Here is a 26,003-nt window from a genome sequence, read left to right as displayed (position 1 = left end):
AGGCGACTGAGACACCAATGCACCCTCAGGAATCAGTCCAGGCAGAAATACTCAGAGATGCTCAGGTCTACAAAGAGACTGTCATGTGCCAGGAAGGATGAATCATGGCATGTGCATGGGACTTATCTGCCCAGCTCACCCTCGGGAAAGAGATCAAGGAATGATCCCAGACAATGCTGGGGAAACCGGTGGAGACAGCTCTGCTTGGCAAGGGCGGGGATGGCTGGGCAATTAGGAAGCAAAGCATGGAGCAATAAATCTGGAACCTGAGCAGAAGGAGATCAACAAAGACAAAAAGGTTGAGAGTTCAGACCCTGGGGAACCAAGGCAACCTCTGTTATATGTCTACAAAAGCCTTAAACTCAGTTTTGCTGAGAACTGAGTCGTCAGCAATGATTAAACCCCAGAGAAGTCATAAAAACAGCAGATATTGATAAAATGGGACGCTGATACAGTGGAGCTCAGTAGTGCACATGTGAATGAGGGTCATCCACAGCAAGCAGCAGAGCCTGAGCAGTGGGAGCTGGGCTGATGGGACACGGGGGCTTCAGAGCTGGGCTCATCATCTGTAGCATCTCTGAGGGTTGCTGTCATGAGCAAGATCCAGGGAAGAGCCTTCTTCCCCAGTATGTAGCTCCACAAAGCCACCTTGAGAACCTCAAGTAAATCCAGGCTCATTTCCAAGTCTCTGAGCACCCCTCTCAAGGTGGATGAGTGGCCCTAGGAGGTGGGTGAGTTGCCTTTTGAAGCTGAACTGCTGACCAAAGAGCAGGCCACCAAAAGCCAGGAGTGTGGAAAGGACACGGCAACAGGCTTCAGGGAGCCAGCATGGGATGAGAGCCGGCAGTTGGGGCACAGGCTGGTGCAGAGCCAGGTTCTGCACTGCCACAGGAGCAATTCTTCCCATTCCGGAATACTGACATCACACCTGGTGCCGCTGATGGAGAAGGCAGATTCGGTGTTTGAACCAGAAGGAAATCGAAGCTAATCTACTTCAGTTAGGCAAACAACAGAGAAGAGACTCATTCTGATATGAAGTGCTTGCTGAAGCCATGCACCTGATCAGCAACTGCAAGATTAGATAAGAACTGAACTTAGTCCCATCCTGCATGTATTAATTGTGAGCTCTCTGGATGTCTCAGCTATTCCAATTCAAGGCCATGAAGATGTTCGCTTCACTGGGGCTGCTGTTTGCTGCCCTCTCTTTAGCAAGATGTGTCCCTGTGCAGCAGGTACCCGACCACAGCAAAGTCCTCTTGGTGTCCTTTGATGGCTTTCGGTGGAACTATGACCAGGACGTAGACACCCCCAACCTCGACGCTATGGCTGTGGAGGGGGTGAAGGCGCAGTACATGACTCCTGCCTTTATCACCATCACCAGCCCATGTCACTTCACACTGCTGACCGGTGAGTCCCTGCCAGCCCTGGGCCAGATGGAGCAGCACAGGGAAGGGGAAGGGCAAATTTAAGGCTTACGCATCGGTGAAGGACACTAAGTCAAGCAGCCATCCAGCCTCAGCAGCAGGCAAAGCTTTAGAATAGAGGCAAGGCAATAGTTGCAGAAAGTGATGGAACTGAACCTGTATTTATCAAAGGTAAATAGCACCAGACCAACCCGATAGCCTCCTTTCACAAGATAAATTATTTTTTAGACAAGGGAGATGCACGAAATTTAATCTTTCTGGACTTCAGTAATGTATTTGATACAGGGCCACATGGGAAATCATTAGTTAAGATGGAGATGAACATTAGTATAAAATCTCTAACGTGGGGAAGTAATGGGCTACAGGGAAGAGGACAGCAGGTGATGCTGAGAGGAGGTTGTCAAGCTGGAGGGAGGGCAACAGGGGAATTCCTGAAGAATCGATTTTGGAGCCAATCTTATTTAATATTTTAATTAATAACCTTGGCATAAAAGAGTGGAACATGCTAATGAAATCTGCTGATGGGAAAAAGGCAGGGAGGCATTGTCAATACAAGGGAGGACAGGGATATCATGCAGAAGTAACTGTGCAGTCTTCAGGACCATAATAATAAAAATAGCATAAAATGTTAACAGTACAAAGCACAAGCCTTTCATTCCTAACGGGAATTTCTACTGCATGCTGACCTCATGGGTTGTGAATGACAGAGAAAGTGAAATACTAAAGCTATTAAATGCAGGATAACGGGGAACCCTGCCTGCACCAAGAAGGGCAGGAGCAATTGCAGGTGGCACCGGCACCTCCAGGGACAAGGATGCCCCCACTCAGGATGCAAGTGAGACCCACCTGGGATCAGCCCACCCACGTGAGGAGCAGACATCCCTCGAGCATCACACTCCCTGCCCTGAGAAACCCACTTTGTTTGAGGCAGGGGGAGGAAGAAGGCAAAGCAGAGGTGAAGGGAGAGCTGGGAGGGGAAGGAGAAGCTCTCTGCTGACCCAGAGCCAGCCCACTGCCCAGCGAAGGGGCGAGACACCCCCACTCCAGCCGCAGCCTGGCTCACCCCTGGCCCCTCCATCTCTCCTGACAGGGAGATACCTGGAGAACCACGGGGTGATTCACAACATGTGGTTCAACACCAGCACGGGTCAGAAGCTGCCCTACCACAGTACGCAAGGCGTGGACAGCTGGTGGGACAACGGCAGCCTGCCCATCTGGATCACTGCTCAGAGACAGGCAAGTGCAGCAGCCTCCTCTCACGCACAGACGGATCCTGCCTGCAATCATGTAGTAAAAGCTACAGGCAAGCCACGATCTCTAGTGGCCATGAGCTAACATCCTGACTGCAAACGACAGGCTAATTAGACCAGCAAAAAAATTAAATCCCCAGACACCAGCAGGAATAATTATGATCATTCTATTAAAAATAGCAAAAAATAATAGATGCATTTCAGCTTTATTAAGACATTAATAAAACAGGTTATCCTTTTCCTCTTTAAAGAAACTTCAGCTGGTTCCTTAGGGAGCATCATGAGCCCGGGGGTTTCATACACTCTGAGGCACATCCCTCCTTTCTGCAGCCTCACTCAGGATGGTTGAGCAGCACTGTCAGGAGCTGGTCCCATCTGTGCTGGGGACTTCAGCAAGGCCCTCCTAGGTCCCAGTAGGCTTTGAATCTGGCTTTTAGGTGGACCTGAGACCTGGCCCAAGACATGTACCTTTGCCTGTATTTACCTGCCTTATTGGCTTCACTGACTTCAGGGTGAGTGCTTATATGATCAGAGTAAAACACACCTTAATGTCTTGACGGTCAATGGCTGGAGGGTCCATGCAAGGTACAAACAGCTCAGTGTTTCCAAAGTTGTAACTAATGTTACTAACGCAGTGAGAAAGCCAATGTGCAGGAGTTCTGGGAAGGGCAGTGCTTTCAATTAATCACTTTTAATTGGCAATGAGCAAGAAAACCTCATTAGAGACAGAGGTAGACATTAGGGGGGTGAATGAACTAACCACATTAGTAGATGGTTGCACTGACAGATGGAGAGATGCTGCAAAGTGAGTTCAGGTGAGTTTATGCAATGTCTCCATTAACAGGGCTTAAAGACAGGCTCTATCTATTTCCCTGGAGGAAAAGCAAAATATCAAGGGGAAGAAGTGAATATGAAGTTGGTGGAGCCCCTCTTCTTCAACTACAGTAATGAAACCAACTGGAGAGAGAACATTGACACCGCCATGGAATGGTTTACGGCGAACAACCTTGACTTCATTGCCCTCTACTTTGGTGAGCCAGACTCCACAGGACACAAGTACGGCCCCGAATCCCCACAGAGGAAAACCATGATTGAGCAGGTGGACAGAACTGTTGGTTACTTAAGGCAGCGTATCCAGAAAAGCGGCCTGGAATCAAACCTCAACCTCATCATCACATCTGACCATGGCATGGAGACTGTCATAAAGAGCAACGAGATCCACATCAAGGCAGTAGAGAACTTCACATTCAAAGACATCCAGTTTGAACTCTTAGATTATGGACCAAATGGACTACTGGTGCCAAAAGAAGGAAAATTAGAGCATGTGTATTCAGTCCTGAAAAATGCCCACCCAAACTTACACGTGTACAAGAAAGCAGACTTTCCAAGGAGATTCCACTATGCCAACCATACCCGGATCACCCCACTCGTGTTGTACAGCGATCCAGGATACGTGATCCATGGGGTAAGATGTATGCGCAGACATATCTTGCTGTCTTTTGGGGAATCTGCATCTCTCCTCCGCTCCTTCTCATAGCACCCCAGTATCTACCCAGCTTTATGCCTTTGTGTTGATTGGTCTCCCTAAAAACTGATGGAAACTCCATCTTTTTGTAAAGACCTTCTCTGCTGTTTAGGAGATAAAAGGTCTGGAAGTCTTGGAGCAGGACTTGCACAAACACAACATATCTGTTGCAGGATCCTCTCCTAGCCTGGCATTAAGGGAAGGCCCAAAGCCAAGGCCAGCAGGCATCTTCCCATTGTAAAGCTCCTCAGTACAACAAAATGCAGATGCATGGACACTAAGGGAGGGAACTTGCAAGACATAATTGCTGAGAGGTGTGTCTAGGCAGCACCCTCCACTTCTGCAGTTTATTAGGTCAACTCCAAAAACTCAAAGAAACTGAAAGAGGGTATATTTAGATTAGATATAGATATTTACTATGAGGGTGGTGAGGTGCTAGCACAGGTTGCCCAGAGCAGCTGTGGGTGCCCCATCCCTGGCAGTGTCCAAGGCCAGGCTGGATGGGCTTGGAGCGGCCTGGGCTGGTGGGAAGGGTCCTGGCCCATGGCAGGGGCACGGAACTAGATGGTCTTTAAGGTCCCTTCACACCCAAACCATTCTGTGATTTGATGAAACCACACAGCCTGTTAAACTCTGCAGCTGCAGAACACGGCAGGCGAGATGTGCGCTGAGAGGTGGAGGCAGCCAGCAGTACTGTGATGGGGGGCAGGAGGGACTGGGCACTCACCCCCACTCTCCCCTGCAGAGGTACAAGGTCCAGTTCAACAAGGGGGAGCACGGCTTTGACAACGAGGCCATGAACATGAAAACCATCTTCCGCGCCGTCGGACCGGCCTTCAAGCAGGGGCTGGTGGTCGAGCCGTTTGAAAGCGTCCACGTCTACGCGCTCCTCTGCGAGCTGCTGGGCATCGCCCCCGAGCCCCACGACGGCGCCCTGGCGGCCCTGCGGCCCCTGCTGCGTGAGCGCCGCCCCACGGGAAGAGCGACACCCGCCGCCCCCGGCCCCGCCGAGCCCTGGCAGGGTCTGCGCGAGCGGACTGTGAGGGGGGCCCTGCCCTGGCTGCCGGCCGCCCACCCAGCCACCCCGGCACCCCCAGCCCCACCCAGCGGACCCGGCGCCCCCTCCTCAGCAGCAAACAGCCAAGGGCTCGTGGGGCGAGATGAGGACGGGGAGATCACACAGCAGTTACTGTTCACGGGCAAAACAGGCTCCATTTGGGGAAATTAGTTTAATTTATTACCATTCACATCAGAGTAGGATGACAAACAAAACCAGAATTTAAAAACACCTTCCCCCCACCCCTCCTTTCTTCCCGGGCTCAACTTCACTCCCAAATTATCCCCCTCCTCACCCCGAGCGGCACAGGGATGGGGACGGGGTCAGTCCCTCACATGCCGTCCCTGCGCTCCTTCCCCCTCACACTCTGCCCGTGCCCCAGTGTGGGTCCCCCCCGTGGGTGCATGCCAGGCACAGCCGCCAGCGTGGGTCCCCGCAGGGTCCTCAGCCCTGCCCCAGCCCAGCTCCAGCTCAGGCTCCTTTTCCCAAGGGGCCACAGGACCTGCCAGGAGCTGGCCCAGGGCGGGCTGCCCACGGGTCACAGCCCCCTGCAGGCACCCCCTACCCCAGTGTGGGGCCCTCCCCGGGCTGCAGGTGGGGGTCTGCTCTCCTGTGGGTTCTATGGGCTGGGGGCACTGTCTGCCTCGTCGGGGGCTGCCAGGGAACCACTGCTCTGGCACCTGGAGCCCCTCCTGCCTCCTCCTGCACCGACCTGGGGCGCTGCAGAGCTGGTGCTCTCACACCTCTGTCCAGCTGCGGTTTGTTGTGCAGAGCTTTTTCCCCTTCTTAAATACATTATCCCAAAGATATCACCATTGCTGATGGGCTCGGCCTTGGCCAGCAGTGGGTCTGTCTTGGAGCTGGCTGGCATTGGCTCCATCAGACATGGGGGCAGCTTCTAGCAGCTTCTCCTGGAATCCACCCCTGCAGCCCGCCCCCACTACCAAAACCTTGCCACACAAACCCAATACAAGGTGAATAAATGTCCCCAACACCAAAGCAAAGCTCTCAGCCCTGGCAGGTAGGGGCAAGAGACGCAGAGCGCTGAGGCCAGCAAAGCGTTGTCCCTGGGGGGAGCAGACTGGGTGGCTGTGGGTGCCAAAGCCCCTGCACAAGCTCCCCCATGTCACAGCCTACTGGGGGGACGGGGCTCCTGCTCACCTGGGCAGGAGCTGGACACCAAGCAAACTCCTCCTCTTGGCATTGCAGGTTCAAGTGCTCCTCTCCCTCCTGCCAAGAAGCTGCCGGTGATGCTGGGAATTGCTCTCATTCTGGGATGCTGGGGAGGAAGATACTAACCCCCCCCGTCAGAGGTAACTGACTCTAAGGACATCCAGCAAGCCTCCTGGAAGTGCTCCTAGCACATCCTACCAAACATGCCCCATTTGCTCTTGGTCTCTCTGGGTTTTGTCCATCTGTGAAAGCTTATGCTGCACATTGCCCACCAGCCGCTCCCTGCAAGGCATGGTAGACCCTTTTGCACCAAAGCAGAGGGACCCAATTTCTACTGCCCAGGTCAGCATTGAAAGCACCCAGGGCATTTGCTGGGCTAGAAGGGAGGGCTGGACATCCCTCCTGCCTGCCGCTGCCTAGTCCCTCTGCTCTCCAGCCTCTGTGTGGCTGGGTCCAGGCAGGAGGGCAGTTGTGTGAGCTTCACAAAGGAGGGATGAATGCTTCACTGCCTGCAGCTCTGCATGTGCCTGTCTGTGGCTGTAAGAGAAATAAGGACATAAGTTTGTTGCTTGCCCTTACTGTGCGTATGTGCCTGGAGATCCATAAGGACAAGTAATTCTCAACCTAATTCCCTGGCACTTCCAGCACCCTGTACCCCCAGACGATACCCACAGGCTGCGTGTACATGAAATAAGTAACAGCAGTGCTGTGTTTTCCTGTCTTGGCAGCCTCCGAGTTCCAGGCAACTCTAGCAGAAATGTGTGGCAAGATGAGGAAGGACGTGGCTCATGAAGACAACCAGTCCCAGCCTCAGATAATTGTACAGAGTTCCCAAAATTTCCTCAAATCACTGATCCACGCTCCTCCAGAATGACCAAGTTCTGGAGGGAGATGTCTCTCCCAAGCTTTGGGATGCATGCCGGATGCACTGCTGTGGAAGCTGGCACTGATGTACAGTCTGACCTTGACCAGGTATCCGCATTACCCCAACTTCCCCATCTGCTCAAGGCAGAACAACTCCAACTTAGTTTGGACCAGGGACAGTTAATACATGTTGTGTACCTAAAGCAATTAAAAGTATTTGTTCTGAGTGCACCGGGAGCCTCCTGTAAACGGTGCTGAGCTCTGGCATGGAGTGGGCAGCCTTGACACACTGAGGAGACCGCAAGGCCCGGCTCGTTCCCACTGGCTGCAGGGCTGGGAGAACCAGCTCTGCTCTGGCAAAGGCAGCCACCCGGCCCAGGAGCCTCGGGGGGATCCCAGAGTGTTTGCAGCCCCTTCTCCGAGAGCTCTGTGCGCCCTCGGCACCATTCTGCTTGTCTTTCTGTCCCTTACGGCTGCGGAAAAAAATGGGAAATATGTGCCCCTGAGCTCAAATCCTGCAGACAGGATGGGCCACAGCTGCGCTACTCCACAGCAGCGCTCAGGAGACTCAACCCATCTGCAGCCCTCATTCAGCTCCTGAGAGCTCTGGGAGGGGGCATTAATCCTTGATGTATTTTGGAGAGACAGAGGATGGGGCAGCGACATGGCCAGGACACCACCCCCCACCCCCAGCTCAAAGCAAACATGCAGGACCCCCCCACACCCAGCTCAAAGCAAACGTGCAGCCCCACGGCTCCCCAGCCCAGGCCATGCAGAGTGTGTGCCGGCTCGTGCCAGCCCACCGGTACTCGCTCCACGGCGGGGCTGATCCACCCTGGATGCAAAAGGCCCCTGTAAGAAGCCAAGCGTCTCCCTGCAGGAAGCGGCCCAGGATCCCTCAGCTGGGCTGCAGTTGAGGGGACAGGGAGTGGAACCCGCGGCCCTGCAGCCCCACTCCCAGTCCTTCCAGCGTGGCATTAGCGTGGCAGCTGCCCCGGGCCCCATCCCAGATGTTGAAGTGCTTCTCCCCAACCCTGTGCCTCATCTCGGGCTCGATAAACATCTGTTGCCATAGAGACTTGCTCTTGCTGCCTTCCCTGCATCGGCTTCACCCAACGAGATGAAACAAGAAACGCACTCCACTCAGAAAAACAGGAAGAAAATGTTTGGCTTGAAACTGTGCTGGGGGTGGGGGTCAGGCCGGCAGCATGCAGCGCAAACAGCCCAGCACCAAACAACAGGGAGGCTCCAAAAGGGGAGCTGCACAGGCCAGCTTATTATTATTTAAAATAATAATAGCAGTGCATAGCAACTTTCCCAGTGATGCTGCTGGGGACCTCGGGACTTTCCAAACAAGTTGGCACAACCATGCCCATTTTAGGGACAGAGGCAGCCGGCTCAGTTGTGAAGCTGGTACCACAGAGATACCCACAGAGCTCAACCCAACGCTGCCAGGCTCCGCACACCCTGTGCTGGGTGTCCCCAGCAGTCGGCTGTGGCAGGTACAGAGCAGGATGCTCGCAGGGCTGGTCCCAGTCTAGTTCCCAGACCCACGTAGGCAAACATGGAGTTTATAGTGACCGACATCTGATGTGAATCCTTACCTAACAGCCGATTTTTGCCTCAGCTGTGAACGGGAATTTACCTCCTGATTCAACAGACATTTTGGTGAGACAGGGCTCTGTCAGAAAAATCTCTTGCAAGGTAGATACTGTTCTGGCTGAAGACTGAACTCTTGCCATATCCCTGCTGGGAAGATTTCCACTGCCCCTGAATCGGTTTGTGATTAGACATACCCTGGAGCAGCTATTTTCACTCGGTGTTGGGGGAAAGAAAAAAGAAAGCTCTGACCACAGTAGTCCTGCAGTCCACCCGTATTTACAGCACTGAACTTTGTGTGTCTGAGCACCGCAGGAACCGGGAGGATCCCGCCGCCCGGACACGAGCCGGCCTCGCTTCGCCGTCTACCCCGCAGACCCTCTCCCTGTGGCCCCCACAAGCTGCTGCTCCCCTGGCCCCCCCACAGTCGGACCAAACCAGCCGGGACCGGCCCCTGCTCCCCGCGGCCGAGCGGCGCAGCCGAGTCCCGGTGCAGTACCGGCAGCCGCCGGGAGGTGGCTCCCGAGCCGCGCTCACGGCCCGGCGCCCCCGGGGGAGCACGGCGGGGCGGGGCGGGCGCGGGGGCCGCTCCTGGTAAACCCCGTCCTGGAGTATCTTCGTTACGGCTGCCCCGGGGGCATAAATTCCCGCCGGGTCTCGGTGTGAAAGGCTTCGGCGGCTTCCCCGGGGAGGAGTCACCTGCTCGGTGCTGCTCGGTGACAATGCAAAGCTGAAGCTCTCAGCGGCACAAGCTTGGGACCCACCTCTGGCAGCCACTGAGCCCAGGGTGCTCCCCAGCACTCGGCACCCACTGCAGCTCTGCCTGCACCAGAACACGCAGGGTTCCTCCAAGAGATGCCCTGGACATTCACATCACGCACTGACACAAAGCTCCCAGTCCCTTCCTCCCCTCTGACAATGCTGCCCCAGGATGATGGATGCTTCGAAGTCCCTGGCCAGAGGGGTGAGACAGATTCTTCCCCCCAGGGGGGTCAGGAGGTTTAACCCCACAGACACACAGAGCTGTGACAGCCCAAACTGGCTGCTGACCCTCTGCTTCCCCGCTGTGTACTGCATCCCAATTTGCTATGCATTTCCACACCATTTGCTTCCCTTTCTTTTTCCTGCACTAGAAAGATGCTTGCTACCCAGGGGTCCCAACTGCTCCAAGATGGTAACATCACAACAAACATATAGACACGTATTTATTTATGGCATACACACAGTTTGCAGGAAAACTGCTGCCTCTTGAAATGCCTGGTCTGGGGTGGCACATGCCCCTACAATTCCTGCACACAGCCACAGGACCCAGACGATGTGCTCTCTGGTCATCCCATCCTGCAAGCTGCACAGTTCCATACCCGGCTGCACGTGGCTGTGGTGCCCAAATGATATGCAGATCTCTGTGCTTCAATTGGCTGATGCCTTGGGAAAGCAACCACCATTTGCCCACAACAAACATGGCTACCGTGGCCCAGCCGCTCCCCAGGCTGGCCCCAGCTTCATGCTTTGAAGTCCGGAATATTACAGATCCTTGGCATCCCCTCAGAAAACCCCATCACTATTAACCCTGCCCCAGGAAAGCCCCGAGCCTGCAGCGCTGGAGGGAAGCATGGGGCACCCCTGCCAACGCTCCTTCCTCCTGGTGGGTCCAGGCACAAGGACAGAGGCCAAGTGCCCCGTGGAAACAGCCCTGACCCCCACCCTGGACCTCACCAGCCGGGGCTCTTTGCTCTGCAAGCCCCCTGGGAGTGGCCGTGCCCCTCGCAGCTGGTACAGAGCCCGACAGGACGGGCCCCTGGCCCCTGCCTGATGCCCAGCCCCACCAGCAGCCCTGCGATGCCTGCTCCAAACCCTCCGACCCACCAAAAGCACCACCATTTCATCGGAAGGTCTGGTCTTCAGGTGAACACCTTCCTCTGACAGCAAACCTCCACCCCACTGTGGCAGACCCCCGCTACCAACATAACGCAGCATACAGGGCATTCCAGGGATGTCTGGCATACTTGGGAAGAGCTACAAAATTACGTTCCACCAGATTAGTTCAGGAGTCTGGGTCTCGTTTTTAAGATGCCAAAGGTTTTCTCGATGACTGCTGAGTTTATTGGCTCTGCTGTCACTTAGCTCAGCTGGGGCTGGGGAATGTGGCAGCAAAGCTATTTACTGTGTGTTCCCAAGTTTCTCCAGGAAGACGAAGTCTCTCTCGGGGATGGAAAACACTGAATTCAGCCCAAAGGCACTCGCAGGTGGAGCTGCAACTCAGGCAGTAGGCATCTCCTCCTGCATCTCCCTGGGCAGCTCTGCCGCAGCCAGAGCCAGTGCAGCCTCTGCGGCAGCTCCGGCCAGTGGCCAGGGAAGCGCAGTCACTGGGACAGTCCCCTCTGGCCAACTCAGCAGAAAGGGGACACCCCACTCCGCCAGGACCCGTAACTCCCCTGGGTGTTCCCTCTGCAGCCCCAGCCTTCCTTGCCCTCAGTCCCATCGTGCAGACACCATCCCTGCCCTCCCCAGGGAAGCTGGAGGCAGCAGCACAAGGCAGAAGGGCAGGGGAGAAAGGTACTCATGGACGATTTTTTTTTTCCCCATCACTAAAACATCCTGAAATGCCAAAGAGAAAGCTGGGCAACCCTGGGACAGCACCCCTGCCACTGGGATGGGGCAGGCAGCTATGCTTCAGTAAGATCATTTTATTACGGCTGAGCCCAAGAGCGATCAATCTGAATCACAATGTAAAAAATCAGGAGATTTTAACATATAAACAAATGTAGGATTTTTTTATTCGCTTCCTGTTTTTGTAAATCTTCAAAGCCACGGGTTCTGGCTTTTTTAATGATTAGAGTGATTTGTTTTCTTTCTTTTCCTTCTTCTTTTCTGAGAAAAAGTGAGATTTTTCATTTAACCACACACTTCCATCACAGCCACCAAATAACAGGAAATCTGTGATCAACCTGAGAAAGCTGCTGCCCCAGTGCAGGGCTTGGTGTGCTTTGCGCCCCAAGGACAGACCAGCTCTGCCCACGGCCATCACACGCAGCTTTCCAACTGCCAAATAACCCACAGCTCCAAACTGGGGGGGACTGGCAAAAAGCACGGAGCCCACCGCAGCCCAGGTGCAGACCAGGGCCAGTTCCCAGTAAAACCCCAGGGATTTATATAAAGGAGATTTCCAGTCCACGGAGCAGCGCAGCTCTTTTCCCCCCAGCAGATGAAGGGGACTCCGCTCCCCACCAAAGTGGAGGTGTGAGAGGGAAAGCGTGTGGCTGTGCAGCATTAAAAAGGCCGTTGCTGGAAGCAACTGCTCAGGGCTCAACGAGGGGTCAGGGACAAAGCTGCCGGCACAGCCCCGCGCCAGGCTCCAGCCTCCGCAGCGCTGCACACACTCAGTCCCCAAAGAGACCCAAGCGCAGAGGGCTGCTCCCGCTTCCCATCCCCGGCCTCCCTCGGTTCATCTCCTGGCGGCATTCAGCTCCCAGCACCGGCGAAGCAGACGCCGGCAGCCCGGCGAGCCCCACGCACTCGCACAGCCGGTCACCGGAGCTGCACACACACCGCCCTCAATGCTGTATTGTGCGTGCACACGGCTCATGCGCGCAGGGATGGAAAGTCGCACACATTTTTTTACTAAAATGTAAAATATGCTGCACACAAAGAGCAGAGCTGGCGAAAGGTAAATTAACTTGGAACAAAGAAAAAGTGCAGCGCTGGGTTATATTTCTGTGTCACCTTTGGTAAAAAAAAGGCTTCTGAGTTCTCCCAGTCAGCGAGCCACCCCAGTAATTGTAAAAAGAAAACAATAAAAAATGATAGCGCTCGACCTAGGACAATGACCCTGTATCAACCCGGCACCCCAGGAGCATCCACCGCCCTACAGACCCTGCATCAGCCCTGTCACGAAGCAGCGATTTTCCCCTTCCATCATACAAGGGCTCCCCAGAAGCGACGTTACTGCCTGCAGCAGGGACAGCCCAACCGCATCAGCCTGGAGCTCAAAAACACTTTTCTAAATCCAGCATCGCTTACCGGAGATGGCACTGCCCGGGCACCGCACGAGGCCCCGCACGGGACACCCCATCGCCCGTCCTGGTCCCGCTCAGGCCCCGCGCGCTGCGGGCACCCAGGCGCTGGGGCCATGGACATTCATCTCCCTCTGGCTCCCGCACAGTTAATGGCAGCTGCGGGCCCTGCTTGTGACCTCCCTGAGGTGCTGACTCATCTCCTTCCATGCCCGTAAAGCACCGTATTTCACTGCTCCACGCCCACAGCGCCCAACCACCCCGTAGTAGCTTCTCACGCCTTGAACGCCCGGGTCCGCGGCGGGGCCGTTCCCGCCACACACTCGTGAGCTCAGCCGCACGCTCGTTACCGCGGCGCGTTCATTAGCACCCCGCGTTCATTGGCACGGCTCGGTGGCAGCACACGGGTGACGGGCCAAGCCGTATCTGGCTGGGAGCCCGCGAGCCGGTACGGCGGGGGTCGCTCGCCCCGCCACCCTCCCAGACAGCGACTCTTTATTCCACCAACCCACCAGCCAGCCCCAAGCCAGCCCGCAGCCGCCTGCTCCGGCCCGGCACGCGGGGGAGGGGGGAGCAGCCGCCCCCAGCCCCCGCTTTGTCCCCCAGGAGCATCACAGCGGGGGGGAGGGGGGGGGGGTAGCACCCCGGGGCGCTGCCCGGTGAACAAAGCCCGGGGCCGCCCCATTGTCCCCACTCGGCCGGGCCCGCCGACCCCCGCGCGGGCAGGAAGAGGAGGGGTCGCACGCAGACAATGCCCCCCTTCCCCAAACCCCCATCACGCCCCGCCCTCCGCTCCCCATTGGCCAGCGGGGAATTTGGGGGGACTCCCCCTTCGCCCCCCCCCTTACCACCACCACCCCCACCACCCCCGTGCCGGGGCCGCGCACGCTGTATTGTGCCGGGGGGCGCGCGGGGATGGGGGGGCGGGAGCGCGCGCGGCCGCCGTCGGGGGCGCGCCCAGGGGCTCCCCTTGTGTGTGCGTGTGCGTGCGTGCGGAGCCGGGGCCATGGAGGAACTGAGCAGCGTGGGAGAGCAGGTCTTCGCCGCCGAGTGCATCCTCAGCAAGCGGCTCCGCAAGGTGGGACCCGCCGCGTCCCCCCCCTCCCGCCCCGCCGACAACCCCCCCGGCGACCGCTAACACGCCTCTCCCCGTCTCTCTCCGCAGGGCAAGCTGGAGTACCTGGTCAAGTGGCGGGGCTGGTCCTCCAAGTGAGCGGCGCTGCGCGGGGCGGTGCGCGGAGCGGGGCAGTGCGCGGAGCGGGGCGCGGCCGCGGGGGTGCCGCCCGCCCGGCCGGCCGCTTTTGTTCGGGTCGCGCCGCTCCTTTTGTTTACAAATAAGCGCGGCCGCGGCCCGGCCCTCCCCGCCGCCGCGTGGGGCTCCGCTTCCCGCCCCCCAACCCCGAGCCGGGCCGCTCTCCCCCCCCCCCCCCCCCCCCCCCCCAAGCCCACCAACCCCCCGCGGCGAGCACGCACCGGCCCCACACCCCCCGTCCGCTGAGAGCGGAGCTCCCACCCTCCCCCGGGATGCTCGGGGATCGCCTCGCCCCGTGGCATGGCCGCCCCTTCCCCGATCTGCCTCCCCCGGCCCCTTCCCTCCTGCCCACCCCCGCGATGGGGCTGTACTGGCCCCCGACCCGGTCCCCCCGGGGTCCGGCGCCGCGTGCTGAGGCACGAAGGGCCCGTTTGCCCTTGGATGAACTCCCCAGTGCTGGGCCGGTAACAGGGGCGGCGGGGAGCCCCGGCCCCCCGCTTTTGCCCAGTCCATGTCTTCCATTGCAGGCACAACAGCTGGGAGCCCGAGGAGAACATCCTTGATCCAAGACTCCTCCTGGCTTTCCAAAAGAAGTGAGCAAACTAAATATTTCTAAGCGAATGATAAAGTCAATTAACTTCTAATTGGCTGCGCATGCAGTGGAAGTTGTGGAAACAACAGGCTGAAGCTCGCCGTGCCTTTTGTGGCACAGTCCTTTTGTTCATCTCCCGAAACCACAGCTCAGGTCCGCCTAGGACATCTCTCCCCGCACTGGGTACACACGAAGCCACGCTCAGTCCGGGTTTGCACCGGCTGTGCAATGGCAGCACCCAGCACAGACCTTTGGTTCTCGTTCCCCGAGGGGCGACTGCGGGCCATGGTGGGGTTGGAAGGCACCTGAGGGTACTCCTGGAGGGCACAGCTATGAGAGGGTGGAGGAAGTAACGTGTGGGAGAAAATGGTGTCCTCCGCCAGGGCTACTGCCCAGAGCCGAGCTGGCAACGGCAGTTGTGCTGCAGTGATTACACACCAGGAAATCACGCATGGAGGTAAAAAAGTAGCCAGCTGGCTACAGCAAACACAGCGCTGCCAAATATTTTGGCTCCATATTAATAAAAATCATTAAAGTTTATGATAGGATTTAATTATAACTCGCTTCTGGATCCATTTTTTCAAGAATAGAATCTGGTTAGTGCAGACAGTGCAGCATTTGGTTAGCCATATGTATTACTGCTTAGCACTGTCCCTTGTAAATGGAGACCCATGAAACAGTATAGTGACCCGAAAACATTCCCCGTGCCATGGCCTTGGGCTCTGCGTGGCTGCCAGCCTGGGCCACCATGTCCAGGCCAGGAGGTGCAAGAGAGGTGAAACAAGCTCAGTGAAGGAGACAACTTGCTGAGTTTCCAGGGAAAGCATTTGCTTTTCCTCCACACGGAGGCTGTGCCACTGCCCACCATGCGCAGAGGGGAAGCTCAGCTCTGCAAGGGTGTAACTAAGGTGAGGCTTAGCAGAGACAGGGCAGATGTTTCCCTTTGCTTGATCCTGTTGTACCAGAAAACCTGTAAATCTCACCATGCATTGGAAAAGCCACTGACTGGGGATAGGTAACACCGTGTGGTCCATCACCAGCTGCTAGAAGCTTCTTGCTGGGGGGATGTTATTGTAGCAGACAGATGCTCTCCTGTCACCGCTGGCCTGCCTCAGTTTCCCCAGACACGAGCAGAGCCGGCAGCTGCTCTCAGGGGCAACACTGCGAAACTCAATGCCTCCCTTTGGAAGGCCTGTGACTGGCACCAGTGGGACCAAGGGGCCAGGACTGGGGTGACCAGCAGAAAGGTCTTGCATGGCAAAGGATTTTGGTTCTGTGAGTGGTTTGGTAAATACATTTCAGCCATCCATACAGTTCAATCCCATGCTGTATGCAAGAGAGTTTCTCTTTCCTTTCACCTCTCTGGCAAATCCAGGTAGATACCTGCTGCTGAGCCAGCCAGGCACCCCGACATCCAGATAGCTGTTCTTGTTCTAAGGCCGCAATTTTTATAACCTTTTCCTCACTTTCTAGTTCTTTTTCTTGCATTGCATTGCATTCATGGTCCAAGTCTTCCAGTGACCTGTCGGGGTCCCACAGGGTAAACGGTCCAGGTGCCACGTGGGGAAGGTTTAACTGCAAGAGTCCTTGGGTTTCCATACAGTTCTTGGGGCTTTTTGGCTGCATGTAACAGCATGGGTTCAAGTGATGTTCTCGGAGCCTGTAAGATCATCACATGTTGGTGGGGGTTAAGGACACTGCTGCTCAGGAGCTGGGATGGGAGCTGAGCCTTCAGCATCCTGAGCGAGGGAGGGTTTTAATGACAGAAGAAAGGGAGGAACCAGGATGACTTTGCATGCTCTTTTCTTCCCTGCAAACATTGTCCTTAATCGTTTTTTCAGGGAACACGAAAAAGAAGTGCAGAATCGGAAGAGGGGCAAGAGGCCCAGGGGCAGGCCCAGGAAACATGTGGTGAGTTCTGGTTGTGGTGGAAATCCACAGCTGTGACAGTGCTGAAGGGGCTTTGGAAGGCACCTGTGAGTGTCTGCCCACAGCACAGGGTGCTAAGCCTCTGGAGGGGGGTGAGGACGCAGCAATACCCGCAGACCCCGGGTTAGGGGCTTTGAAGATTGCACTGATGGGAAGGTGGATGAGGATGCCTGCAAGGAGGATGTCCCTTCTTCGCTGCTCCTGGCAATGGTGTAGAAGGAGACAGAAGAGTTCCCGAGCATCAGGGTCCTGCTTGGTATTTAAGCCTGCTCAGTTTTGTGCTGTATGCTCCCGAATTCATTTCATGCCAGAGGACGAGCAGATCAGCTAACATGGAGAAAGAACCTGTGTGTGTTTGAGGCACCTGGCCAGGCAACACTGAAGGATTTGCAATGCCCATAATGGATCTTTGGTAACTTGTGTTAACTTTCCCTGTCCCTCTCCATTGCTTTGCAGGAACCAGAGATGCCTGCAAAAACTAAGTCAAGTAGCTCCTCTTCCTCCACATCTTCCTCTTCCTCCTCTTCTGATGAAGAGGATGAAAGTGACCTGGAAGCAAAGAGAGGTCCCCGCAGCAGAGAGACTCACCCGGTACCACAGAAGAAAGCTCAGATCCTGGTGGCAAAGCCTGAAATGAAAGACACTTCCAGGAAGAAGCGTGGGCGGAAACCTCTTCCCCCAGAGCAGAAAGCAGCTCGAAGGACCGTGAACCTGACAAAGGTGCTGAAAACCTCCCGGAAGGAGGTGGGTGGCAGCACCAAGCTGATGGGGAAGCTGCAGCCCCAGCACAGCACGCAGGGCTCAGGCATGGCTGCGCTGAAGGACCCGCCAGGCACCTTGGCTGGGCTCAGCTCAGGGGGGTCGTCTGCAGAAAACCTGCCCAACATGATGAAGAGCGGCTCCACGAGCCCAAACCGGGCCATCAGCTGGCAGAGCTCCATTGTGCACTACATGAACAGGATGTCCCAAAGCCAGAACTTGGCAGAGACCTCTCCCCTGGGCAGGCTGGCACTGAAGTCGCAGGCAACCAGTAAGAGTGGCTTAGGGCTGGACTTAAAAATGAGGAACCAGAAAGGATCTGGGGAGCTTGGGCTGAGCATGCAGGGACCCAAGACTGCTAAAGCTCCTAGCAGCGGCGCTGGAGGGGACCAGAAATCGGGGTTTGCTGTGGGAGGCCAGATGTTGCACAACGGCAGCAAGACACCTGCGGGCTCATCCGGGGCCAGTAGCCAGCCGGCTTCCAGCCAGGAGCTGAACCTCCAAGCTCTAAATCTGCAGAGTGTCAAAAATGGGCCAAGTGTGGCCAGCGGGAGCAGCATCCCTCGCCACCTCTGCAGCGCCCTGTCCAAAGGCTCCAGTGGTGGCACAGCAGCAAGCGTGGGTGCCAGCGGCACAAAGGGCAGTGCGGTGGGTGCTGGGTTGAATGCTACCAGCGCCAGTGTGCTCTCAGGGGGGGACAGCAGCAAGAGTGAGAAGCAGGGACACCGGGCAGGTGACAGGGACTTGGCCAAAAGCAGCACAGCTGGCACACAGGAGGGGCACGCAGCCACAGAGAACCACAAGCCTGCTGCCCTTTCCGAAATGAGCACCGGCGAAGAGACCAGCTCAGATTCAGACCGGGATTCGGCTTCCTTCCCGGGTGTGAGTCAGAACATGTCTGTCTCCATCCAGACCAGCCAGGACTGGAAACCCACCCGCAGCCTGATTGAGCACGTCTTTGTCACCGACGTCACCGCTAACCTGATCACAGTGACAGTCAAGGAGTCCCCCACCAGCGTTGGGTTTTTCAACCTGCGGCAATACTGAGCCCAGGTGCATGAGAGGAGGGAGAGGGTCCTTCACCCTCTCCCTCAGCTTTGCCCAGCTCTTCATCAGGTTTTTCTTCCTTCAAGTGAACATGGAGACCTTGTGAGACCTACCAGGACTCATGTCTAGAGAGGCTTGAGAAAGACACAGTGAAACCTGCTCAGAACTGCCAGATGGATCCCTCCCAGCTTCTCTCCATCCTCTTCCGGAGCAGTGCCCCGAGCAGAGGTTGCTGGTGCCATTCTCCGGGAGCAGGGGCACTGGTGCTGCTGGGGGTGACAGGCTGGCAAGTTTTGAGCCAGGCTTCACTGTACACGGGTTTCTTTGCTTTACAGCTTGAAACAGCAGATGACAAGGTCTGCAGCTCTCTGGCAGCAGGGAGAGGACATGGAGCTGCGATGGGCCAGGCTTATACTTGGGAGAGGAAAAGGAGATCCTTTCCTTTCCTCTAGGCTCACCACGAATCTGTCTGTGAGCCGTGGGGAGTCACAAGTCAATCCAAATGAGACAGCCACTGCTCCCAGCCCTTGAGGGCTGCTGGGGGGTGGCTGTATATGGGGTTTTTTCAGGGTACGCTCAGCCCAGCCACCCCTCTGGGCAAGGCCACTTCCAATGATGAAGTCCACGACATTCCTGTTGTGGTTTCCAGCTGATAGGGAAATATTGTTTACATTTTTTTATTAGGGAAAAATCTTTTTCTTTTTTTCTTTTTTTTTTTTTTTTGAGGGAGGGGAATAAACCCCGTCTAAGGAAGACTGAATCCACTGATGAGGTGGGTGTCCAGGGTGCCTCTTTCAGAGCAAGGGACAGCTGGTAGTGGGTACCTCCTTGCTGCCCAGGGAGGGTCCCGCCTTGGGAGCCAGCAGGAGCTGCTGGCTTCTTTGCAGTGACTTGACTTTCAGAGGAAAGCAAAGCCCAAAGTGCTGTGCAGCCCAGGGAGCCCCAGCACTGCTCCTCTGCCTCATCCCAGCATCTTCCCCTCCCATTCACCAGTTGCCAGGCACTTGCAGGGACTGAGCTGGGGAATATTTTTTAAGTCTTGCAGAACATGAGAACCCTTCCAGCAGCAGCTAGGTTGGTAGCTAGCGTCTGTGAGGTCGGTGCTGCTGTTCAGCCAAAAAGCAGTGCCAGGGGTGGGTGAGCCCTCCCTGCTGGGAGCCAGGCCAGACCCAACTTTGGATGCTCACTGGGTTTGACTCACTCTGATCATCCACGTTTTTCTGCAGCTGGAGGGCTCAGCAGCTGGTCAAGAACACCTGCACGTGTGGTCTGGAGCAGTGGGAAAGAGGAGAGGAGAGAGAGGATGGTCAGGGCCACACAGGGGCAGTGGGTACCTCAGGCTGCTGTTCCCCGAGAAGCCAGAGGGCCTGCAGCAGCCGTTCCCCTTCATCTTGCCATCCTGTGCCAGCAGCCAGGGTGTTCTTTTTGGCTTGTAATTGCAACCAGTAGTGGCTTTTTTACAGAGGTCTTTTTCCCTGCTGTAGAGTACTCTTACAAACCAAAATTAGCAGCAGTAGTTCAGGCAGAGTTTAGTAGCATTCAAGGTCATTTTCATTCCGTTAGTGCTGAACTCCTTTCTCAGAGGAGATGATAAGCCTGCAGCCTGCCAGTGCCTCCAAAGGGCTGTCCTTCGGGTGACTGCTCGGGTCTAGGGTGACTGCTTGGTGTATGCGTGAACAGGCACCACTTCAGGGGTCACTGCTTGCCAGGCGACTGACTTGGCACCAGGACTGGCATCTTACTTTGCTACAGGCAGGGGCACTTGCAAGTGTCATCACACACATGAGTGTGGAGATAAATGGACCAAACGGGGGGTACAGGTACTTCTGACCCCCCCCACCGCGACGCATCAGCCCACTGCAGTCGCATTTGCTGCTGCTGGCTGGCGGCAGTGCAATTCTCAGGTGAAATGAAACGCTGGCGCTGGCTGCACGTGCTGCCCAGTTCAAGGGATGGATGGTTGTTCTGTGCACTCAGCTGCAGCCTCCACCGGGGCAGGCTCCTCTGCTCCAGAGGTGCTCCCCCTTCACTTTTGTGTTTAATCCCCAGCTGTCCTCTTGGTCATGGCCTTGAGTTTGTTGTGTTACAGAGCTGAGCACAGCATCCTGTGTGAGCCAGCAACGTGCCAGCAAGCTGGAGCGGGTGGAGGCATACCAATGCCTTGCTGCCGGAGCGATGCAGCAGGCGCCTCGGCGCCAGTGCTGCCCCAGTGCAGCCAGGCAGCCTTGAATGCCAGGTGTCGGGCAGCCTGGGGCAGGGGGTTTGCTGGGGACTGGCGCAGCCTTGCTCTGCTGCTGCCCGCCCAGCCCTGCAATGTGCTGCACGTCATTCTGCAAGGCAAAGGGCCAAGGGGAGAGGAGGGAGTGTTGTCCGCGCAGAAGGTTCCCAAGGACAGAGTTTCTGTTGAGCTCCACGATGCCAAAACGTCAGTCTGCGCTGTTTACCTTCTAGTCTTTAACTTTGCCAAACGAGCTACCGTTGCTTTGAACAGTCCAAGGAAACGTTGGCCTGTGTCAGCAGAAACGAATGCTCCGGACATGGTCTCTCTGCTGGGTGTGCTTTTGTGCTGGGGAAATCAGTGTTTTGGGAGAAGAGTCAAGGAATCTGAGCATGGAGGTAATGCTCTTCCCCACACACTGAATGTTTGCTACTTGGCCTTTGCAAATCCAAACCGAATGACAATGTGCCTTTTGGACCGTCCTTATCTCAGCCTTGTCTGTGACACTGGTCCCACAACAGGTTTGTGCCTATGCAAAGCAAGGTGGTCACAGGGTCTTGGAGACAGCCATGATACTGATGGGGAGAGGTGCCCTGGTCCCCAGCAGGACACCCAGCCGTCGTTCAGAGCCCTGCTGCAGCACTGAAGGCAGCTGAGGGATGCCCACTGAGGGGGAGCCAGCCTAACAGGGATGCTCTTGCCTAGAGCAATAGGATGTGGGGGACTGGTGTCCCTGAGGGGGAAAAAAGCATCTGAGGATGCTCCAAGAAGCAGTCAGGCACCAAGCATCCATGGGGTGCAGGAGACGAGCTGTGACGGCAGGTGCTGTGTTTGCTGCACGCCAGCCCCAAGACGGCTGCTCCCTCCAGAGCCCCCATCAAAGCTCACATGCATTTCTCCATGCAGGGGCTTGCTCCTGCCTCCTGGCCAGGTGAAGGGCTGCTGGGCCCGGGCTTGTACCCAGGGGAACACATATCCCAATGGTGACTGGCTTTCCTCCGTCATTCATTCTTCCCAGGCATGTCTCCTCCCAGTAGCGGCAGGACTCTACTGTCACCACTTGCTATTGTGCCTTTTGCTCACCAGTTGGTTCGATTCCAAAGGTCTAAGGATGGTGAAAATGATAATTGAGAATTTTTTCTGACCTTCATCTCCTCCAGTGTTCCTTCCCCAGCCCCTTCCTGACCTCATGTTTTGGGATCTCGGCTCTCCCAGCAGTGCTGGGGTGTCTGAGCGAACGGTTCCTGTTGGAGTTTGCCTCTCAAAGGCACATTATGTGAGTGATTTACTGTAATCTTTTGTGGACAGGGGTTGAAAGCCGGTGCAGATCCTGTTTACCAGTCAGTACCATTAGTATTCAAAGTCCACTTTTTTTTTTCTTTTTTTTTTTTTTTTTAGTTTGCTGCTATGGGTTGGAGTGTTCAGCCGTGTGTCAAACAGCCAATTAGTTTGTCACTTGTCATTTTCTAAGGGGTTTCCGATGTGGAAAGTCCTGCAGTATTTGTATATTGAATGGATATTTTCTCCAGGCATAATCTGGTTAAGCATACTTGTTGTTTTCCATTGGACTGGAAGAGGTGGCCAATTCAGCCATCTTCCCTAGAAACTTAGTCTATTTTTATATATATATATTTTGTACCAAAAAAACCTGGAGTTCGTGGAGGGACGGGGATAGTTTAGGGGGTTTGGTTTGCATTGAGTTTCTGAGCTGGGTGTGAAGGGCTCCAGAGCCGGAGAGGTTTTTACTGAAAGAAACTGAGGGATGGGTGAAAATAAACAATTGTTCTTGTAACTTGTGCCAGTCACTGGTCCGATTTGTAATTTGTATGCTTCAATTAAAGAGAGAGCCAAATCGTTCCTGTATGACACTTATAATTGCTTTACACTACAGCTGTTTGTTTGCTTTTATTTTCAGAGAACAAAAGTTGGAGATGTTATTACCCTGGGAAAGCGTAAGGGCTTTGTGGAGCAGGACAGGCACCCAGCCCGCCGAGCGACGTGGGGCTGTGGGCACCGCTCCCCCCGGGGCTCCCGTCGCCTGCCGGGTACCTCACTTGCCTTCGGTGCTGCTGGACACTAACGCTAGTGTGGACCCACGACATCTAGGCTGCTTTTAATTTATTTGCAGGAAAACACTAGGAGAGGGGTACGGGGGGGGGGGGGGCGGGGGGGGCGGGGCGCGGCCGGTGGGGGAGTGGTGTATGACTTTTCCACTGCTCTTTTTTAGTATATCAATAAATATTTTTTTTAACTTTCCAGGCTGGTGTGGTCACTGCTCCGGGAGTGGCCCACACACACAGAGAACCCGGGGCAGCCGCTGCTTGTGATACAGCATCCCGCTCCCCCCGGGGGCACCGTGTTGCCCCCTCCCCCCGCCCGGGGCTGCGGGCCCGGGCCGCAGCGGGGCCCCCCGAGCCCGGGCTGGGCGAGGCTGAAGGGGTAGGGGAACCAGCCCCCCCCAGCTTCCCCCGAGCCTCCCGGCGGGACGCGACACCCTCCCGGCCCCGGGCCCCGCTCCTACCGGCAGTGCGCAGTCCACCAGGCTCCGCTGCGGCTGCCGGGGGCGGGGCAGGGTCTCAGGTGTCCCCGCTTAGCGCCAGCCCAGCCCAGGGGCCCCACCCGGCCACCCCCATCAGCGGGACCGGGACCTGCCCAGGGCCGCGCTCGGGCCGGGCCTGCCCTGCGGAGGCTGCGCGGGCGCCGAAGGGCGCGGGCAACGGCGGCTGCCTGGTCCCAGCTGCCGCGGCGGGGCAGGGGGGGCCAAACGCCCTCCCCCCCAGGGCTCCGCCGTCGGGGCTGCCGTCGGCAGGGAGCTGAGCCCCGGGCGGGTGCGCGGAGCCGCCTTGGCACGGGGTAAAGGCGGCGGCTCCTGCAGGCTGCGGCCGGGGGCTTCGCAAGCCGCCCCCCGCCGTTCCCACCCCCTCCCTCCGCGCCCGCCCCGCTGGGGGCCCCGCCGCGGCCCGTGTGAAAGGGCCCCCCCGCCGGGCCGGGGGAGAAAGGCGCCATTGTGCGGCCCTTTCTCCCGCTCCTCCTTGACACTCATTTTCCGCGCCCAGCCGCTGACAGCTCCCATAATGCGGGGGTCCGCGCCTTTCACCCGGCGGAGCAGAAAAAGGAGGTTAATGAGGGCACCGCTTAAAAAAAAAAAAAAAAAAAAAAAAAAAAAAAAAAAAAAAAAAAACCCAAAACCAACACCCACCCCACCCCCGCTCCCCTCCGCCTGCAGATTTGAATACAAAGGCCGGGCTAGCCGCGCAGGGGCGGCCGCCGGGCCCCCACCCGCACCCCCGCTGTACTGCCCGCCCCGTCGGATGGGCGGAGCGCCCGGCCCGGTAACCGGCTGCCTTCCCTCGCGGCAGTCCCGGGGCTGCTCCTCGAAGCGGAGCCGCACACAGTACCCACCGCCAACCGGTCCAGGCACCGCAGGAACCCCCGGGGGGGGGCCGGCCTAGCAGCACCTGTGCCCCATCCCCTCGCCCCTAGCCCCAGCTCCCGGCCCGCCTGTGTGGAGCGGGGACCCGAGGCTGCCTGCCCTGCCGGGGCCCCGCTGCCCACCCCATGATGCTCCCAGGCTCCCCCCAGCCCTGCGCCCCGCATCACCCCAGGGCTACAAACAGAAAGCAGACACGTTTCTATTTACAAAGTATATATTTAAACTCACATAAAAAGCAGGTCTCATATCGACATTCACGGCTGGCAGAAGACACGTAGTTTAAGCTTCACTTCTGAGACTGAGATGTAGCCAAATTGGTTTTGTACAAGTCTTAATTTAAATAATTCACACACACAGCCCCCCACGCACACACACTCAGTATATATGTCACTATATACATACACACATATACACCCACATGTATGTTTTGCTCCATATATATGTGTGTCAGGATGCACACATATACACATGGCTGGAGCGAAGCACACTAAATCCCAACCGCATCCCGGCAGGGCAGGAGCACGGCTCCGGGCTCTTTTGGAAAGGGAAGCATCCTCCAGCCTTGGCACAGCCACAGTGGGAGGACGGACAGCTCAATCCCATCATCGTCCCTCTGACAACACACATCCCACATCGGCTGCCCCTGGCACTGGCACCAGCACATTGGTTCTTCATACAAACCAAGTTAAAAATCTCAATTATACAAAATATGCCTTAAAAAAAAAGAAAAAAAAGAAAACCAAACAAACAAAAAAACCCACCCCAAAACTCACAGACATGGCTCCCCCTGTACAGTCAACACAGCATCCTCCTGCTAGGCCACCTGACAGAAGGTCCCAAAAGGACAGGGAAGGGGACCAAGTGAGGATGCAGCTCAACCCCAACAGCAGGAGGCTGCTCCTTGCCCCAGCCCTTTTCCCCATCCCTCAGGCTCCCTGTGCTGCCACCCCCCATGCAGCCCCCCACACCAGGGGCCATCAGGAGGTTGGCTGGGTCAGCCATCAAGGAAGGCCAAAAGTGACACAGCCCTCAGGTGCTGCCAGACAACCTAGTGCTTTCCAACTCCCAGAGATGCTCACCAACATGTTGGGACAGGGGCACCTGCTCCACCTCAACCGACATCACAACACAGGCAAAGGTCCTGCTCCCCACCCAGGTCAGATCATGGACAAGCTGGGGAACAGGAGCAAGCAGAGCAGGGGGCTGTAGCCCCCACACCTCCCCCACAGCCACCCAGGGCTGCTGCACTTGGTTGAAAGCCATGAAACCCCATGGCTGTGCCCTGCCCCAGCCCAGGGAGGAAAAACGGCGGGGTCCTACAGAGCCAGGAGAAATAACACAGGCAAACAAACCACAAAAAGCCACCCGAGTCAGCAGGGCTGCTCGTGCATGGGAATATTTTGCCTCTTGGCTATTGTTTAACTAGCGTAAGAAAAGGGAAATATGTATTGTCTTTGAATGCATAAAGGTGGCTCTGGGATTTGTCAGAGATGTGGATATTACAAAACACTATCTGGAGTCTTCCAACAGTCTGAAGTGAACTGTGTTCAGAAAAAAAAAGTAATAACATTTCACTTTCTATAGCAGTATAAAGCATCTAAATATGGGCAGTGACATGCTACCCTCCCAAACCTCTCTGGCATTTCAGGAATGTAAACAGAGGGGGGGGGGGGGGGGGCGGTGGCTTTTTTTTTTTTTTTTTTTTTTTTAGGTGGGTGGGGGAACAGAATCAAGCAGCCAGACAAAATGAAAACAGATTCTCAGCTCAGTCCCATCTCCCACAACTGCTACGACAACTCTATTAAAGTGCATTTCAGTATCACCCCTCTCAGGAACCTTACACACACAAACCTCCTCTTCCTTTGCAA

At 56.2% G+C, this 26,003-nt stretch overlaps 3 protein-coding genes across 5 annotated transcripts in view; 2 read left to right on the top strand and 1 right to left on the bottom strand.

The window, feature by feature from the left end:
* The window catches only part of RBFOX3 (RNA binding fox-1 homolog 3), a 189,072-nt gene extending 174,969 nt beyond the window's left edge, over positions 1-14,103 (bottom strand). For 2 of the 3 annotated variants that reach the window (XM_027796037.2, XM_055796421.1), the window contains exon 1: positions 12,913-13,076. The gene's annotated coding sequence lies outside the window, so the exon portion shown is untranslated. Of the gene's footprint in view, positions 1-12,912; positions 13,077-14,085 lie in introns of those variants that run through there. The other variant, XM_055796422.1, reaches the window with a different exon arrangement.
* ENPP7 (ectonucleotide pyrophosphatase/phosphodiesterase 7) lies at positions 1,167-9,490 on the top strand. The gene is made up of 7 exons (XM_055795123.1): positions 1,167-1,407; positions 2,515-2,660; positions 3,519-4,139; positions 4,945-5,158; positions 6,466-6,534; positions 7,158-7,249; positions 9,320-9,490. The coding sequence occupies exons 1-7, from the start codon at positions 1,167-1,169 to the stop codon at positions 9,488-9,490; spliced, it is 1,554 nt and encodes a 517-aa protein (XP_055651098.1).
* On the top strand, positions 13,812-22,558 carry CBX2 (chromobox 2). The gene is made up of 5 exons (XM_055796436.1): positions 13,812-13,983; positions 14,071-14,114; positions 14,685-14,750; positions 16,591-16,660; positions 17,135-22,558. The coding sequence occupies exons 1-5, from the start codon at positions 13,912-13,914 to the stop codon at positions 18,482-18,484; spliced, it is 1,602 nt and encodes a 533-aa protein (XP_055652411.1). The 5' UTR covers positions 13,812-13,911; the 3' UTR covers positions 18,485-22,558.
* The last annotated feature ends 3,445 nt before the right edge of the window (positions 22,559-26,003 follow it).

This window comes from Falco peregrinus, chromosome 2, assembly GCF_023634155.1.
Source record: "Falco peregrinus isolate bFalPer1 chromosome 2, bFalPer1.pri, whole genome shotgun sequence".
NCBI classification, from domain to species: Eukaryota; Metazoa; Chordata; class Aves; order Falconiformes; family Falconidae; genus Falco; species Falco peregrinus.
This window is presented reverse-complemented; position numbering and strand designations above follow the sequence as displayed.